This window comes from Aspergillus novofumigatus (assembly GCF_002847465.1).
Source record: "Aspergillus novofumigatus IBT 16806 chromosome Unknown P174scaffold_1, whole genome shotgun sequence".
Lineage (NCBI taxonomy): Eukaryota > Fungi > Ascomycota > Eurotiomycetes > Eurotiales > Aspergillaceae > Aspergillus > Aspergillus novofumigatus.
Window position 1 is genome coordinate 4,311,293 of NW_020194274.1, and position 17,079 is coordinate 4,328,371.

The window sequence follows — 17,079 nt, forward strand, 5'->3', positions numbered from 1 at the left end:
CCAAAATCCCTCTATCTCGGAAAACAAGATAACCGAGGCTCCTGCAGATAGCGCCAGTTCGAGAAATAGATTTAGACCGCATGATAATCATAATCTCTCGTTAAAAATTTCATTTTGAACGTTCACTGGAGAACCAGGCATTTCTAACCGTTGTTGACCATTCCAGCAAGCACGCCAGCACCGATGACTCCTCCATCTGAAGCTTCTCGCAGAAATACTGATTTACCGCTCTTCTGGGGACCCGTTCTCATGATCAGCCGATCAATGTATTGCTGACACGTCTCCTTGAAATTGGGATAGTGTTGGATTATCCCGCCAGTGTAAGCAACAACAAGCTCTTCAGGGCCCGACTGCCAATCTGCAGGTGTCTGTGTAGGCAGTAGAACTGGAACAATCGGCCTTTGACCATTCCTAGCAGCGCCTGCCTCCAAGGACGAGGATGTAGTTTCGTTCAAAATGGCCTGCAGTTTAGCGCTACCGTTGCGCTGAGGCGACGCGGCAGTTGAACTTTGCGGTGAGTTCTCATTGCTGTCCACCTTCAACTCGATCTCTTGTGCGCAGGCGAGTAATCCAACCACTGCCGCAGCTATTAACCCGGCAGATCGACTCTGTACAACTCGAGCGATCTTCCGAAAAGCGCCCGCAGTCAAAGCATCCCAGCACCATTCGCTACTCTCGGGTGGAGGTAACGATTGGTTCAGTTCCGCAGTGAGATCTTCGTCACGTTGTGGGCGAGCGACTTTGTCTGAGACGTACGATGTGGTCAGGGCATATTCCTGGACGAGCGTTGCGGGGAGCTGTTTCTTCTCCAGTCCAACAATGTTCGTAAGGTAGTCAAAGAGTATCAGCCGAATGAGTTCTCCGATGTACCGGCCACCGGTCATGTACTCGAAGGGCTGAAACCCAGGACGTGCACATGCTTTGTCTAGCTCTTCATCCCACTTGGTTATGATATTGAGCTCTTTCAAAGGAGGGGCGGCGCCCGAAATGGTCCATTCAGTATTGACAATTGTTTCTTTTGCTTCCGGGTTCTTTGACTTGACATGTTCCGCTTTAGACTCATGTAGAGATTCAAGCTTCATGGGAATAGTGGCGTTGCAGCCTGTGCCTACAATGATACCCATTGCGACACGACTGTTGGGCAGGGACTTGACGGAGTAAGCTAGAGATGCAAGAGTAGCGACGGCATCATTTGTGATAGCGGCGATCTTCAGTTTAGGTAGTGCAAAGAGTTTCCGGCGCTTGCTCGAGGGCTCGTCCTCGTCAGGACGTCTGGTGTGCTTCTCGTAACCATGAAGCAGGATTTTACGAAGATTGAGGTCCGAGGTGATAGCGAACCCTTTGCCCATCGGCATCAGCGTAGCTTCCGCGAGCGACTCTTGCCTGTATGACTTTGTCAGTCAAACGGAATTGCACCAGAGTCACCCGAGAGAAAATAATAACAGGTCACGACTTTTCATGGCAAGGATACTCACATGATAGGAAAACTGAACGTAATTCCCATGTCTAATTCTTGGGGAATGTTGCCCTTCGTGGCGTCCGATGTCAAGCTTTCGGCGACCACTTCCGCGATGCAGTCCCCAATCCATGCGAAGAGGTCCTCCGCCTTATCCATCTTCAAATGTTCCTGTATGGGCCATGCTTTCTCTAGTGTTCGTTTGACTCTTTGTCTCTGTGCCTTTCGAAGGGTATCCCTTGATCTTTCCGACGCGTCTGTTGAACGGATATCGGAGTCGGCCGCTTCCCCCAACAGTTCAATGAATGCGACTCGCAGATTGCTTCCTCCAACATCAATAGCCAGATAACGACCGGTCTCAAGACCGGTGGGCAGTCTAGTGACGGGAGTGGGCAAAAACTGCTGGTCAGAGTGTAATGCTAGGTGGCGGTATGTGCTCGAGAAGCGACGCGCAAGTCTGTAGAGGACAGCTTCGTCAAGAACCAAAGGCGACAGGAAATCATCAAGCCTACGTTGGTACTCTAGGTACTCCTTCTGTGAAGGATCAAGCTCGGACACATTTTCTTCCTCATCCTCTTCGACGTCGATTGTGTCTTCATGTATATCATGTTCCTCATCCCTGCTATTCTCCGCCTCCATCACGTTCATCGGTGCCATTGTAAATCTCCTGGATGTGTGAGAATGCGAAATGACCCGATCAAGTGAAATGCATGAAATCGGAAAAGGTCATTCGAGTAGACTCATAGGATGCGAATGTAGGTATTTAAGTTTATGCCATGCACAGCGCGCGCATGTCTCAATGGCAGGGACAGGTCTTGTTGATTCCGCTCCTTTGGATTGCCACAGGTCGATCAAATGAGGAGCTTGAGCTGGAAACAGGATTGAGGCTTGATCGTCAAGGCGCATGGATCTGAACGGGTCCTCCGAAGCTGCTATTGCGGAGAAGGGGAAGCTCCGGTGCGAGGGCGAAGGATCAAGGGAGTAAGTTGACAAGCAAGATTTGTATCTGTAAAATGGGAATCAGTGAGCCGCAAGTTGCGAGGACTGCCTAAATCCCAAGAACATCCTGAAGTGCCAATGACAGCAAGGATCTGCGGGAACCGCAGGAATAATGGCAAGGGCAGTGGCCACAGAGCAGGATAGTCATTGCGCGTAAAAAGAGAAAACTATTGGCACAGACAAGGACGGGGAAAATAAATTACCTATCCTCAATAATACCTTAGATGTGGACGTGATCAACACTGATTCTCCACAGTTGAGGCAGAAGCTGGTTATGTCGGAAAAGCGACTATGCGATGTGGAAAGAAAGGGCTATTAAGTATAGACAGACTAGCTAGAGGGAGTAAGAAAAGGGTCTAAACAGGACCAGCCAGTGGATACGAAGCCATTATTCTCCACAACACGGGAAAAGGAAAGGAAAGGTAATTATTCAACGGTGCGGTGCTGCTGGAGGGAGGGGTGGAGAGGAATAAGAGTGGGAAAGATGGAAGATCTTAGGAGGAGTAGTACGTAGTAGCTTCACTTGCTTCAAAGCCGCTGCAGATGGAGCAAATGCGACCTTCGGCACGAGACGATGTGACCCTGCTGAATCAATCCGAGCAATGACAGCCTGGGACATCGTTTGTGGTTGACGACAACCGTGGATGACTCGGATATTCTCCGGCACTGGTTAGATTAACACCTACAGTGGTAAATACGCTCTCTTCATCGTTTAGCATATTGTTGATTGTTTGATTGATTGTTGATGTTTCCATTTTTACCAGTTCTCCGCCGTCCAGTCATCTCCCTCATATTGATGCCTCTCCGCTTGCCAGTACCTATTCACAACTCCTCCATCTACCCCTATGATAATCTGTTCTATCCCCAGACTTTCATAAGAGAGTCAGCTCTGGACAGAGCATTATTCTCGCCTTCACGACCCCGGAGCACTGGCCTCCTTGAGTGCGGTCCCACTGGTTCGACACATCCTTCTCTTTCTCCATTCAAACGATGGTTGAAAAGCCAATAAAGCACGAGACGAAAAGAAAAAGGAATATAAAACTTTAAATCGCCGGCAATACTAGATATTTACGGAGCAGTCGAGCTACTGCTCACTTGAGACTGGCTGCGGGACACGAGCACGGATTATCTATATCAACCCAAAGAAGCCATGTGGTAGTAAACGGTGGGTCTCCTTACAATTATGCAAACTTCCTATCAGTACTCCGTGTTAGTATCAAGAATTAAGTCCACTGCGACCAGTCTCCAAATTTCTTTTCATCCACTGCCTGTAAGACCGCATTGAGACCAGGAATCGAGTCTCTCTATCTTCGAATCTCAAAGACTGAGTACCCCGATTCGCCAGGGTACCCAGGGCTTCTACATGTGGATCACAATGGCGCTATGATTTAGGTCCCTGATGAAACATGCTATTTCTGAGTGACAACTGACGACTCCCGATCGGTTCTTTTTACTTTCTGCCCTAAACCATTTCATGGACGTCTTAGCATCCCGTTCAAAAATCGACTGGCTCTCTCAGTGAACATGCGATAGTCGGCTTGCGATTTGAGAGTCCTCGTTCCGGTCGATAGCAATAACAGTGATCACATTAGGTACCAGTTGGTTGGCAGTAGCAATGTATCACGCCCGCATAGACTACGTATCGCGCTTCTTGGTGTCTAAGCTAGACCCTGCCGAGACTCCGAGATCGGAGTGACGTTGGTGTCATTCGAGCCACCGGAGTTGGGCCAACTGTCCGGTGACATCTGCGACAGGATGCGCACATCTCGCTGCATAATTTGAGATTTGGGGATGAGCAGCTCACTATTATTAAATACCATCATGAGCCATTCTGATACAGTCCCCACTGAAGCTGCTCACCACAGGCGACTTTCTCAGCTTATCGACCTTCTGTCCAGTATGATCAATAGTGTCGTGCCTTGCTAGTCATGAGAGGCATGACCACGAAAAGTGCAGATGTGCCGTGTTGAGCGGTAGCGACAACCTTTGACGTCTAAAGGAACTGCAAAAAGTCTGAGTGCTGAAGCCAGCGGCATGGTACTGGAGCCATTCGGAAATGCCTCGGGCTTTGGCTTAACCGATGCAAGCTAAAGGAATTGTTGTTCTCCATGAGTCTCGACTTTTGCACGGATGGTAATCTGGGTTTCGGCCATTCCGGTATGTCCTAGTCAATATCTGAGCATACTAATGACTACAAACGTAGCAGAGAACAAGCCTGGCTAGACATCTTCCGCCATGGCCCTTGATGTGGTGACCTCGGATTGGGAAGCTGTTTTCTGATGTGGTGCGGATCTCAGAATAGATGATTTCATTTGAATGCCCTATTATGGTGCCAGGCATAGCACCGAAGGTTTATTATACTGGGATCCGTGACTGGTTGCTGGAATAAGCAGGGATGATTTAGCCAAATGCTCGTATACGTGGGCTCAGGCCAAGGATCTAGCTGCCTATAGGGCGTCAAACGATGCCGATAGCTCCAAGCCTCCAACGATCTCGAGATATCTCTTCGCTTATGGGAACCATCTCTCAATGCGTATCTAATTGCTATTTGTTGATCACCAATACCGCTTGTGTCAGCAAGCATGACAGTTGGGCTTCTAAATTGTGTATCTACCTTGTGCTGCCTACTGGTGAAGTCGATAAGCCAAAATGTCCTTTTTTCTTCACTAGAGGCAGCGGTCAGTGTTGCATGACGCTTTTATGTAAAATGGAGGACTTCTCCTGCCTCTTGGTTGCTTTGATGAGCCAATCCATGGCCTGTTTTCGGCACTATTTCGGCCGAACTTGACATGAGACGATGGATCTGCAGATATTGTCACTATTATTATTGCATAAGGTGTTGGGTGCCCCGAAGCAGGCGACGTAACACCTGAGCCAGGGCCTTAGTTAGGAATATTAAGGTATGCTTTAATCTAAACAGATACAACGTTGCAATCTCAATATAGGACCGCGAACAGGGGTATGTGTCATTCAAGCATTGCATGCCTACTGAGAGCTGTGGCATCTGGCCTCTAGCTTATTCGAGCATTCCAAGATGATGATGTTGATGTTTGCCCCTGCAATTGCCAAGAAATAAGATAGTTGAAGATCGAAGGATCCACGAACAGGTTGAGGCTTGCAGTCTTGATCCATGAGATAATGCGTACAGGAGTCGGTAGTTAGCAGTTGGCCTAATAATAATGAATGTGGTAATGGCCGCCTTGCAACGCCGCTAATTAGCTTTAGGCGTTGATTGTACACAACTCTGTGCTCCCGTCCTCAAGTGACGCTCTCTACGGGCCTCCACAGTCACATCGATCGATTAATTAATCCGTCAATGACCCTGCTTCCCCCACAGCCTCCGAATCTAACCTCTTCCCCGCATCAATTATAACATACCTGTCGATAAGAGTCGGTGAAGTACGGATAGTTATGGAGAAGATACAGTTTCAGGATCATCAGGAAGGTCTCCATGATCTTGGCGCGATCGAATCTGCTGAGGCTGCCTCCAGCCATTCCCGCCGCGACCGACCAGCATCCCATTTCCTGCGGCGTTCCTTGATGGTCATATCGCTTGGATTCGTTCTTTTTAGTGTTCTCAGCTGGTTCCCTACACCTATCCCTAAATTCTTCTTGCATTCATGTCATCCTTCGTCGAAAACGGTGGATGATGGCTTCTCTGCTTCGCCCTTCACGAGCGGTGATGTGGTGCCGCTGATGGAGCACAAGCCTGAGGTATCAGCGGTCGACAACAAAGTTCTGCTGGAAGCTCACGTCATGAGCAAATGCCCAGACGCCCGTGATTGTCTGCAAAAATTGGTAGTTCCTGTCATGGAGCAGATCAGCGACAAAGTAGACTTTGGATTGTCATTCATTGCAAGGTAAGCTAGTGCAAGACCTTCCTGCCCGGAAGACGGAACTGGCCCGCAGGCTAAGCAAACTACAGTGTATCCAACAAATCTACAGATGTAGTATGCAAACATGGTCCTGCTGAATGCATAGGGGATATGCTCATTCTCTGTGCTGCGAACCTCCCTTTCCCACCGGAGGGACGAAGCATGCTTCGCACCCCAACGATCCGCTCCCTGGGCTTCGCCAACTGCCTGATCAGTTCCTATGAGAAGATCCCAGAGCGCTCATTCGTCGAGCAATGCGCTTTGGAGCATGGCATCGATTTTGATGCCTTGAACGAGTGTGCCAGCCAGCAGGACGATGACCCTGGCCATGACGGAGGGGACAAGGATCCCCTTAGCGGTATCGCGCTGCTCCGCAAGAGTGCCCTGTACAGCGAGGCGCTTGGTGTCAGAACTAGCTGTACCGTCCGGCTAGATGAGCAAGTGTGGTGTGTCCGTGACGACGGCGTGTGGAAAGACTGTGCCCAAGGAGGAAGAGGTAGCAGGGTTTCTGTCCTTGTTGATGAGATCGAGAAGATCTGGAGAGAGCGGAATTAAGCATTGGCTTGCGAATGAACTAATGTTGGAATTGACTTGATATTTTGCCTCAAGGTCAATCATGACCCATTGCAGTTCGTACTAATCCCATAATGCCATTGTTACTTATAGGATACGTTTTCACTATTCTGCGTTGCTCTTTTTACGAAATGAAATTATATTTTTGAAAATGATGCTTTCATTCCCTATTGACTTTTCACGAGGCTTATTGATTGAAAGGTGTCAGGCAATAGGTAAACTATCGATGCAGTCAATACCTTTTGAGTGAGCAATATGAACAATATGAGCTAGAGAGATGTTGATTTGACCAAAAGTTCCTGATAATCCTTTTTAGGAAAGTGTCCCCATTGACAGAGGTTTGCCTCCAAAGACTTCTGTTGTGTAAGGCCTTGAGCATTGGGGTAGATTGCTCAATAAGGATGGGTCCCAGGGCTTCGTCTCATTGTTCATTCTAAGTCAATTGCATCTGCTTTCTCCCACTAGCCATGTGTGATCTGTGAGAAACACATCTTGTCTGTAAAATCTTCTTTCGCTTTCCACAGCCACCAAATCTCTCCTTTCATCTCCTACCTGAGCTACGACCTCAACACAGCACTCAGTCTGTTTCATGGAGCTGGTCTTCATCTAATTATTCGTTACTTTCAATCAGACCTGTACTCATAGCTCCTCTAGACTCACCAACCAACCTTCCCTAAGAGCATCTCGAGACACAATGGCTTCATCCTGGATACCAGAAAACTCGTCCCCTAAGAGCAGCCGCCGTAGGGGAATTAACCTGCAAAGGAAGGTCGATGAGCTCGTGCACAAATACTTCAAGATCAAATGTCCCAGTCCTGTCCTCCGCGATATCCTCAGAAGCACTGAGAAATCCGATCTCCTCGTCAGCGCTGTCCGACTTCAGGTTTCACTGGCCAGATGCCGCTCTCAGGACTTTAATGATGGTCAGGTCACCATCTACGATAAAGCTCTGTTGACGCTGTCAAAAAATGGAGACGAGCCTGCGGAACTGAGTGTCCTTGAGCTCTACCTGACTGAGTATCTGGGGATTGTGCCTATTGCCAACACTTCGCACAGTCTGAATGTGGCCACTAACCGTCTTGGGCTGCATCGGGCTTTGACTAAAGGTTTGTCCACAGTAATTGTTATCTAGTCTTTATTCAATCATACTGACTTGCGTGTTTGATGATTTCAGCGCCCTCATCGACGTTTCCCAACGCAGAGTCGCCCAATTCTGAAGAGCCTACCCTGAAGTTGGATGGACAAGTCCCTGCCATTACCGCCAGCAGCAGCGAGCCGACAAAGGAGTCTGGCCTTCACTCAGAAGATACCAAAGGTTTGACCGAAGACTTTCGTGAAGTAAAGCCTGAAGGAAAAAATGTTGTCCCCGATAAAGCGCATACCCGGAAACATGATCGTGGGAACGGGCGGAATGAAGGAGCCCGCATGGCCGGCAAAGAGCCGATGAAAAACTACAATGCCGGCAAAGCAGATACGAAAGCTTCCCTGAAAAGAAAGAGGGACGACGAGAGCGTCCAAAGTCGAGTGGAGCGGCTTCTTGACGTCTTCTTCAAAGCCAGAGATGAACACATCAACAGAAGACGAAAGGAGACAGCAAGCGATCTAAACACTGTTCGATTCGTGCGAGACTCAGCCGAAAATGCTCTGACATACCTTCGTGCCAACAATATGAAGGATCATGAGGCTATTCCGGACCTTGAAAAGTGGTTTGCCATCATGAGAGATAAAGCTACTGCTCTTACAGGTGGTCGAGGGCGCCATTTCGATGAGAAGCCTCCCCGGCCCCCAAATTCTTGCGCCCTAAGAAGCGTTCACGATTCCTGATCGACTCTTACAGACCTCGGCGGTGGAGTCCCATGGTTCCTGAAGGTGATGCCTCTTCTTAACTCATGGTTCGTCAATCAATCGTCCGTCGCACCAACGTTTGAGTGTTGACTATTGAGTCGCAGTGTGAAGACCGGATTATTCTCAGGCCACTGTCAATGACCAATATCCGAGGCACGACGCGAATCGAAGGCCGGCCCTTCTTCGTCCACAGCTCCGTGATGAGTTCCGGTGCCCCGATACTTTGATAGAGGATGCCGGTGGATCTGATCTTAGCCGTGCAGCATCTGTCCTTGGCGCAAATTATCTCTCCTAGTGTGTGCCACGTGCACCGCCTTGTGCCTGTCTACCCCTGTACTTAATCCCACCAGGTTTAGACCCTCCAATGTCAGATGATCTTATGATAAGTGATAGATTTTGGTGCATCACAAATCTCGGATATCTCTGTTTGGCTGCCGAGATTATCCTCGAAAGGAAATGGATCCTTGAGCCAGAAAACACAGACATTTCATACATTGATTACTCCGTAGATGGCCTCCTACCATCTGCAGCCGACCGAGGCAGCATCCAATAGCTCCAGCACAGGGACACCGGCTAGCGCGCAGTATACGCCAGATTCCGGAGCATCCGACAATGAAAATGTATCTTCGAGTTCCAAACGGCCACCAGCTGGGTCGTTGAGATTGCAAACGGACTTTCGCGCAGAAGCGGACTACATTTCCGACGATGAGGGCCAAGATGAAGGCTACGATTCGTATGACGACCAGGAAGCGAAGCCCAAAAGGGCCGTAGTCGGTACAAAGTACACGGCAGCGGAAGAAAAGAAAATCGTGAAGAAGTTTGACCGCAAGCTGGTTCCATTCTTGGCCCTTCTCTACCTGCTCTCGTTCCTGGATCGTTCTAGTGAGTTGTTCACTGTTTCGGAACAGTACATCAAATAGCTGACTGCTTGCGGATATTGGAAATGCCAAAATCGCTGGACTCATGGATGATTTGCGTCTTTCATCTTCACAGTATGAATGGCTTTTGACAGCTTTCTACATCACGTATATCCTCTTTGAGTGGATGACCCTCATGTACCGGGTTGTTCCTCCGCACATCTACATCTCCCTGTGTGTATGCGGATGGGGTCTCGTTGCATCCTTTCAGTCACTGGCTACTTCATTCAGCACCCTTGTGGTTCTGCGAGCCTTTCTAGGCATCACGGAAGCGGCATTTGGCCCTGGCGTGCCGTTCTACCTATCCCTGTTCTACAAGCGGGAAGAACTCGCTTTACGAAACGGACTGTTTATCTCAGCGGCTCCCTTGGCGACTTCATTCGCAAGTAGTCTCGCATGGCTGATTGTCAAGGTCAGCAGCAATGGCCCCATTGCACCGTGGCGGACGCTCTTCCTGGTCGAAGGATTTCCCAGTGTGCTTGTTGCGGTCTTTGCGTGGATACTGATCCCTGACTCGCCTGAGACCGCTCGTTTTCTTGAGCCTAGAGAGAGAATGGTAGCCAAGCTGCGGCTGGGAGAGAGCAGATCTGACTATCGTGGGCCCGATTCCAGGAAGTTCAATTGGAGGGAAGTCGTCAAGGCGTTGGCGGATCCCAAATCTTATGTGACAGCTGTTTGTGGAAGCCATATCTCTCCAGCCTTGGGTTGAACTGACATGCAGCTGCTATAGTTTATGTTCTTCAGCTGCAATGTCGCTTTCAGCTCTATGCCCGTGTTCCTGCCCACCATCATAGAAGAGTAAGCCCTGGCATCAAAACCCCTGTCGATCAATACGCTCACACTTTCACAGCATGGGCTACTCCTCCCTCTCCGCACAAGCCCTCTGCGCACCTCCTTACCTCATCGCCTTCGTGGTAGTGCTTACAACAGCCTACCTATCCGACCGTCACAGAACGCGAAGCCCTTACCTCATAGTCCACGCGCTGATATCCTCGCTCGCCTACCTCGCAATCGCAGCTACAGGCTACTACCATGCGCACCTATCCACAGGCCTCCAGACTTTCATCCGATACGCCTGCGTCTACCCCGCCACGGCAGGCTTCTTCTCTGCCATCACCCTCATCATCACCTGGACGATGGATAACCGCCCCGCGAAGGAAGGCAAGGGAGCCAGCATGGCGATCCTCAACCTCATCGGGCAGTGCGGGCCGTTACTCGGGACGAGGCTGTACCCGCGCAGTGAGGGGCCGTGGTACGTGCGTGGGATGGCGACGTGCTCTTTCTTCATGGTTGTGGTGGCTGTCCTTGCGTTCGTGCTGAGGATTATGCTGCAAAGGGGGGATCGTGCAGCGGATCGCAAAGAAGATGCTGATGTTGAGATGGAGACGCGACAGGGTCTTATGGATGGAAATCAGTTCAATCATAGTGTTGAAGAGAGATTTGTGAATATTTTATGAGGCAAGTTTCGTTTTTGCTGCTGCATCTACCACTTGGGGTACTTGAAAAGTCATGGTATGTATTTAGTCCAGTTAAATATTACTATTGATATGTTTGCTAAGAAGCGTAACGGAAAGAAAGTCGCTTATAGTACAAGAGAAGGACAAGACTCATGTACTTTCGTCCCAGTGAACCGATTGCCCTGAGGCATAAAAATACAGGAAGGAATCAGAAGACACTTACTCCGAAACCCGGCAGTGATTAAGATCGCCGAGCTCACCATGCAGTATGACCACCATCAATGATCATCGTGCTCCCCGTCATAAAGCTACTGGCATCACTGAGCGCGAAGAGCGCCGCCCCCCTGAACTCCTCCGGACACGCGAGCCGACCGAGCATATTCTCCGCCTCCCAGATGGCTTTGGCAGCCGGATTCTGCTCAAACACCTGCTCGACCATGGGCGTGAGGATATGTCCGGGGCAGAGACTATTCACCCGGATCCCCTGCCGTCCCCACTCCATCGCCAGGGACCGCGCGAGCTGGATCACAGCCGCCTTGGACGAGTTGTACACGGGCGAGGTCATGCCCTTGTTCGCGATGAGCCCGCTTATGCTTGCGACGAGCAGGATGGACCCCTTCTGCTGGTATTTGAACATCTGGCGTGCTGCTGCGGTCGCGGAGTTGAAGACGCCATTGTAGTTGATCTGCATGACTTCGTTCAGGGCCGACCGGGAGTGCTCCAGGGCGCTTTGCAGGTGGTTGATGCCTGCGGCGGCGATGAGGCCGTCCAGCCGCTTATCGCGGGAGGCGATTTCGGCGAAGACATCGTTGACCTCTGGTTCGTTGCGCACGTCGATGCGTCGGTATTCCAGGGCGCCGCCGTATTCCTTTTCGGCTTGGCCTTTGGCGGTTTCGAATTCCGGGTGTGGTTTCTCGAGGCGGTCTAGACAGTATACTGGTTTGTGACAGAGGTTAGCAGGGTTGCTCAGGTGTATGGTGTCTATTTCCAATTCAAGTGAGGATTATCTCTACCTTTGGCTCCGGCTTCCATCAGCGCTTCGGCCATGGCCAGCCCCAGGCCTCTTCCGCCACCGGTGACGGCGTAGACGCGGTCTGCAAGATCAAACTCTTTGAATCGATGTGGTCTCACCAGGGGAAGCTTTCTCTGGATGTGTTGCTCGTTTGTCGTGGTGGAATATGTTGATCGTAGGAATGGATGAAGCGAAGTGCAGGGTAGGCATGACCGCACTGCGGTCAGCGACCGCGTCAGAGTGAAAGACATGACTTGATCAAAGTTTTCAAAAGGATTAATCGAGAACAAGGTGCAGAGGTAAGAAACAATTGACCACGGAAAATGTCAAAAGACAAGCAGCATACAGTTGTTGCACACTTCAAGATTCTACATAACTCGAGGTCCATACTAGAAGAGTCCAAAGTTTATATCCTTGAGACAGAGGCATGATATTACATTGATACGGGCGAAGCAAGGCAAAGGGGTAAAAAGCAAGATGGCCTCGTGATGGCCCTGATAGAGTCTAGAAATTCTAGAGTTGCTTTCACGATGATACAATATGACCCAGACACAGGATCGCCCGGGAACAACCAGGGTACGATGACCCTGGAAACGCACGACAGGCGCCAAGAGATAGAGCTTGCCATAGCTTTCGAGGCGACGGACTCGGGCCAGGATCGTGACTTCTGTTCATTTGGAGTTACTTGATTGCCGAAGACGGTAAGAGACGTGATCAGTAGATTGAAGGGATGGAGACTGTCCATGTTTCTTCCTGGAATGGCCCACTTTAGCTGCACGGGATGTCCAAAACTGGGAGTCCGAGATACTGGGCCTGGAGATATTACTCTCAATTTGATTCCTGTATACCTCTGTATACATATCGACTATCTAGTCCTGCTCCAGCAGGATGATCATGTCCTGCGAAATTGTCAATTGGGGATAACCATAAACTCTATGCAATTCATACTGAGCTCTCATAGAGATCATAGATGGGTTATAGACCAGACCCGAAAAGTTGCCTTGTTTTCTGCGATAATTCGACTCATTGCTCGGTGGTGACGTAGAGTATTGCGAATTGAACTCCAGACTTATTCCTGCCCCAGAAATCGCCAAAGTGGAGCATTTCTGGAGTAGCAGTACTAAGAATCTCGGACCCTTTTAAGTTCTTAACGCGAAAGAGGCGAACTAAGATAAGAACTGATAACTTGATAAGGTAGTACGTATTTTATGTAGCAGCTCTTTAGCTCTACCAGACATTTTGCGGAATGCAATCCCCTCCAATCATCTCCTCGGCTTTGGAGAGTGTAGACATACATAGCTTCTAGCACTTCTGGAAGTTTACAACAGGGAGTTCCCCATGAACGTCATGCTTGAAGGAATTGATTGAAAAATTCACACCATGCTTAAGCTCCACAGCCCTTAGCGATTAGCAAAAGCCCCTACACCGTAAAGCAGGAAAGAGGGGTTTCAGAACAATGGCAGTAAGACAACTAGTAAGTAGCAGCATCACTACATTTGACTCTCAAGTCTTCTCGGGCAACTTCCATTGCTGTACTCCCTTTGTCTCTTGAAAACAGATGAACACAGGTTTGGGTTGCAGGTCAGAAGAGAACATCGTGCTTATTCAAGAATACTAGGTAATGATTTTATGAACACTGTTGGGCCAAAATGATTCAGCTGAAAGTCGATAAGACCTGACAGATTGGTGATGAGTGATGACCCAGTCAGAGCTACAGCTTCTGTGGAATTGGAAGATTTGCACCAACACGCCATCTGCAATAGCCAGTAAGCAGGTATGTTGGTTCATGATCTAGCCGGCGTGAAGGTCCATCATGCCGAGCAAGCTAGATCCATATTAGAGATATACGGATTCGAGGCGCTCTCTGGGCATAAGTAAAGCACACATGACTGGCTGTCTATCTCATACATTCATAGCAAAATGTACTCCTATATCTCTATAAAGGAACACAGTCGAGGAATGACAGGGTGAATAAGGATCAGTATACTCGGCACAAACGGCCAAGCGCCAGTGATGCAAACCAGCGGTCAGCTCAGAGTAGAAAGAAACGACTAGCGTGCGGTCTACTGCATCTCAAGGAAGTCGCCTACGACAGGGGCTGTAGGTCCGAGGCTTCCATTGGCATGCCCAAAGTCCAGCTTCATGAGAAGTTGATCAACCCCGGCTGTTTTCCGCGGCAAGTATTGGCAGAATTGAGCGTTCACGCCGCTGCCATTCTGTCTGTCAGCGAGCGGGGTAGCGCGAGCATGCTTTACAAGGTCAAACATCTTTCGTCCCTCTCCCGATCGACTGTCATCAATGTCTCGCAGGCGAGCGACGACGTCCCTGATTCCCCCTTCGACCTCCATCCGCGCAGTCCTTAATGCTTCCAATAACTCTGTCTCCTCCCTGGGGTAGTCGGCCAAGGCGTCTACCACACCTTCGTCTGTTTCCAAGTCCATATTCTTCTGGACACTTTCTAGGCGAATAATAAGTGCGATGAAATGGTCAATCAAGCCAAGTAGGGATCGGAGGGCCTCGGTGAATGGTTTATCTGTCAAGAACAGTGACTGAACAAGCGAAAATAGATAGCGACGATGGGCGACTGTCAGAGTTTCGGGGTCGAGTCGTTGCGGCGCAGCCTGACTTGAGCGATCGATATCCACTCTGCCTTCAATTGGACTGTCGCTATACCTGCTCTTCAGAGATGCAGATGTTCCAGGTCGAGAGCTCGTCGAGGACGTGGCAGTGGCCAGTCCACCTTGAATCCACTCACGAAAGTGCTGCCAGCAGCCATTGACAACTTCACCCTGGAAAAAGCTACCAATTTCTGATAAGACGAAGAGCGCAGCACTACTCGTTGCCCATACTGGTCTCATCTGACTAAGTCGGATATTGTCTCTCTGCCTTCCCAGCTTAAGCTTACTCTGTCCAAAGGGAGTGTTGCTTCGTGGTGGGCCCCATGGAGAAGGATAACTTTTTCGGAGAAAAGAGTGCTTCCAGAGATCATTAATTCGTATTTGCGCGCGTCGAATGCCCAAAAGATATGAATGAATCCTTGAGTAAACCGCGATATCGGACGTCGATAGAAATAGGTCAAGGGGTGCTCGTACTTCTACCGAGAGGGAAGTTCGCGTTGGGAAAAGAAGGTCCTCAAATGAGACGTCCGAGATTTCCGCTACTAAATCACTTCCAATTTCGTCTGAGAGCGGTGCAACCGTATTTCCACTCTTACTGTCAGTAATGGATAAGCGAACAAGGTCTCGGGCAAGATCAAGAGACTCATCCACAGGGTCTTCCTCGTTTTGTAGAGAATAAAGCTCGGCCCATGTGTGTGCCAGAGCATGTATTACATCCCCATCTTTGACGACAAGTCCTTCAAGCTCGGTTTGCGCTCTGACCCGGCCAGCGAGGAGTTCGGGTCTTCGATGTCGCTCAATCAGCCTGGCATCAGCATGAGACACAAGTGCAGTAGCGAATTCACCGCGCCCCAGTAGAAGAAAATCATGCAGCACAGAAAGAATCTCGAGGATCTTGGGTAACGGCAGTAGCTTCGAAAGTACACTTTGTGACAAAGACAAGCGAATAGAATCTACCGCGCTAGATAGTTTTGAGGCTGATATTGGGGAACCCAACGAGGCGAGGTGCGCAATATGCTCTCCCTGAAGGGTGACTGGCGGTGCCGCAGAACCAGACGATCCCGTCGTGGCACCTTTCCGCTTCGCCGTGATATGATTCAAAGTCTTCCCGATAAATAAAATTGATGACGCCGTGTGCAATGAAACAAACTTTGGGAGCAGGCTTGTCTGCATCACAAAGTTTGCAATGGACGAATCATCCATTTGGCTCGAATTATCCTCCTGAATGAAAAAGTCACCCTTCCCGAAGACCGGGAGATTTCCATACAGTAGCCACGTCGATAGCTGTCTCATCCAAGCAGATTCGGCCACAGTGATCAGGTGCAGCGCGATTTCTTCGAGGTCAAGATAGCCCGTTTGGGATTCTGTTCGAAGGTAATCAATCAGGGCGGAGCCTGTACAACCATGTGCACTACTAGTCCTGTTTTCGGGAAGAACGAAGCGGGCAACCTCCCATAGCCATTCTAATCGCCTCGTCCAAGGCGAAAACTCCCCAACGATGGTTGACAATGGTACGATGCCATAACCGCCAACATATGCACTATCCTCGGCCAAAACTGCCTTCTCGACTTCCAAAATCTTCCTCTGAAAACCTCCTAAATGATGTGCGTTTATAGCTGAGGAAACAGCACGGCAGATGGTCGAAGGATGTGAAGATGATATCAGAGACGTGTGCTCTCGAAGTCTGGCATGGAGTCTACTCAAACGGGCGAGCGATGTGAGGAGGGCTCTCTCCGGAGGGGACAGTGGAAAAGTATTCTCAGAGACGACATCTTCTTCTGAACTGAAAGCAAAGAGAGGGGACGGTTGGCCTGAGAGTGAGAGTAGGATCTCGTGGAGCATTCTGCCTGGAGTCCACTATCTTAAGGTTAAGAGGAAGTGGCCTAGAGAGTGTTGTGCCTACAAGTATGACCGACCTTGATGATGGCTTTGTATCTGCTTTGGACTTTCGACGCTGCCAATACAGTAGTCCTCGGCCCAGAAGCTCGTAGCGACACATAAAAACAAAAGTAAGGTCAAGTGCGTGTCCTGATACTGAGTTTCACGACGCGTCGTCGGAGACTGATGTGACCGCGGAGATTGTGGAGGAGCCAGATCAATGTCACTCAAGAAATGAGTGTGGGCACCGCTGGGAGGAGTCAATCATCCAGTATACGCATCATGGCAGCCTGAATCCACCCTCGCAGCTGTCATCACCATCACTCCTAGGTACTTTTCCTCTTCGTCAGAGGTTCCACTGGCAATGCTTCCTTATCCTAGGTCCTCCTCGCGGGGCTATGGCCAATCACAGCTCATGGAGCTGCTGAGTCAGCCATCAACAGCTTGTC

The 17,079-nt window shown here is 49.7% G+C and overlaps 6 protein-coding genes across 6 annotated transcripts; 3 read left to right on the forward strand and 3 right to left on the reverse strand.

The window, feature by feature from the left end:
* Positions 1-143: 143 nt before the first annotated feature.
* P174DRAFT_427593 (hexokinase family protein) lies at positions 144-2,113 on the reverse strand (the record flags this gene model as incomplete). The annotated part of the gene is made up of 2 exons (XM_024825448.1): positions 144-1,383; positions 1,476-2,113. 2 exons carry the CDS (start codon positions 2,111-2,113, stop codon positions 144-146), a joined length of 1,878 nt encoding a protein of 625 aa, XP_024687993.1.
* A 3,753-nt stretch (positions 2,114-5,866) lies between these two features.
* Positions 5,867-6,885, forward strand: P174DRAFT_427594 (GILT family protein; the record flags this gene model as incomplete). Its single annotated transcript, XM_024825449.1, has 2 exons — positions 5,867-6,315; positions 6,381-6,885. 2 exons carry the CDS (start codon positions 5,867-5,869, stop codon positions 6,883-6,885), a joined length of 954 nt encoding a protein of 317 aa, XP_024687994.1.
* Positions 6,886-7,597: 712 nt separating this feature from the next.
* P174DRAFT_447900 (uncharacterized protein) lies at positions 7,598-8,969 on the forward strand (the record flags this gene model as incomplete). Its single annotated transcript, XM_024828715.1, has 2 exons — positions 7,598-8,009; positions 8,078-8,969. 2 exons carry the CDS (start codon positions 7,598-7,600, stop codon positions 8,725-8,727), a joined length of 1,062 nt encoding a protein of 353 aa, XP_024687995.1. The 3' UTR covers positions 8,728-8,969.
* A 22-nt stretch (positions 8,970-8,991) lies between these two features.
* Positions 8,992-11,283, forward strand: P174DRAFT_47607 (putative MFS transporter). The gene is made up of 5 exons (XM_024830664.1): positions 8,992-9,630; positions 9,683-10,338; positions 10,396-10,463; positions 10,516-11,179; positions 11,234-11,283. Exons 1-4 carry the CDS (start codon positions 9,258-9,260, stop codon positions 11,120-11,122), a joined length of 1,704 nt encoding a protein of 567 aa, XP_024687996.1. The 5' UTR covers positions 8,992-9,257; the 3' UTR covers positions 11,123-11,179; positions 11,234-11,283.
* A 95-nt stretch (positions 11,284-11,378) lies between these two features.
* P174DRAFT_361491 (putative short chain dehydrogenase/oxidoreductase) lies at positions 11,379-12,385 on the reverse strand (the record flags this gene model as incomplete). The annotated part of the gene is made up of 2 exons (XM_024821789.1): positions 11,379-12,058; positions 12,136-12,385. The coding sequence occupies 2 exons, from the start codon at positions 12,383-12,385 to the stop codon at positions 11,379-11,381; spliced, it is 930 nt and encodes a 309-aa protein (XP_024687997.1).
* Positions 12,386-14,145: 1,760 nt separating this feature from the next.
* On the reverse strand, positions 14,146-16,948 carry P174DRAFT_437853 (putative gamma-tubulin complex component GCP4). Its single transcript, XM_024826402.1, has 2 exons — positions 16,669-16,948; positions 14,146-16,609 (listed from the first exon to the last, which is right to left on the reverse strand). The coding sequence occupies exon 2, from the start codon at positions 16,592-16,594 to the stop codon at positions 14,198-14,200; it is 2,397 nt and encodes a 798-aa protein (XP_024687998.1). The 5' UTR covers positions 16,595-16,609; positions 16,669-16,948; the 3' UTR covers positions 14,146-14,197.
* Between the last annotated feature and the right edge of the window lie 131 nt (positions 16,949-17,079).

What these genes read in the sequence shown, in the direction of transcription:
- P174DRAFT_47607 (XM_024830664.1), top strand. Translation starts at nt 9,258, where the DNA reads ATGGCCTCCTACCATCTGCAGCCGACCGAGGCAGCATCCAATAGCTCC. An exon ending in CTCGTTCCTGGATCGTTCTA is followed by an intron (nt 9,631 to 9,682) that starts GTGAGTTGTTCA and finishes GACTGCTTGCGG; the next exon opens with ATATTGGAAATGCCAAAATC. An exon ending in CTGCCCACCATCATAGAAGA is followed by an intron (nt 10,464 to 10,515) that starts GTAAGCCCTGGC and finishes ACACTTTCACAG; the next exon opens with CATGGGCTACTCCTCCCTCT.
- P174DRAFT_437853 (XM_024826402.1), bottom strand. Translation starts at nt 16,594, where the DNA reads ATGCTCCACGAGATCCTACTCTCACTCTCAGGCCAACCGTCCCCTCTC.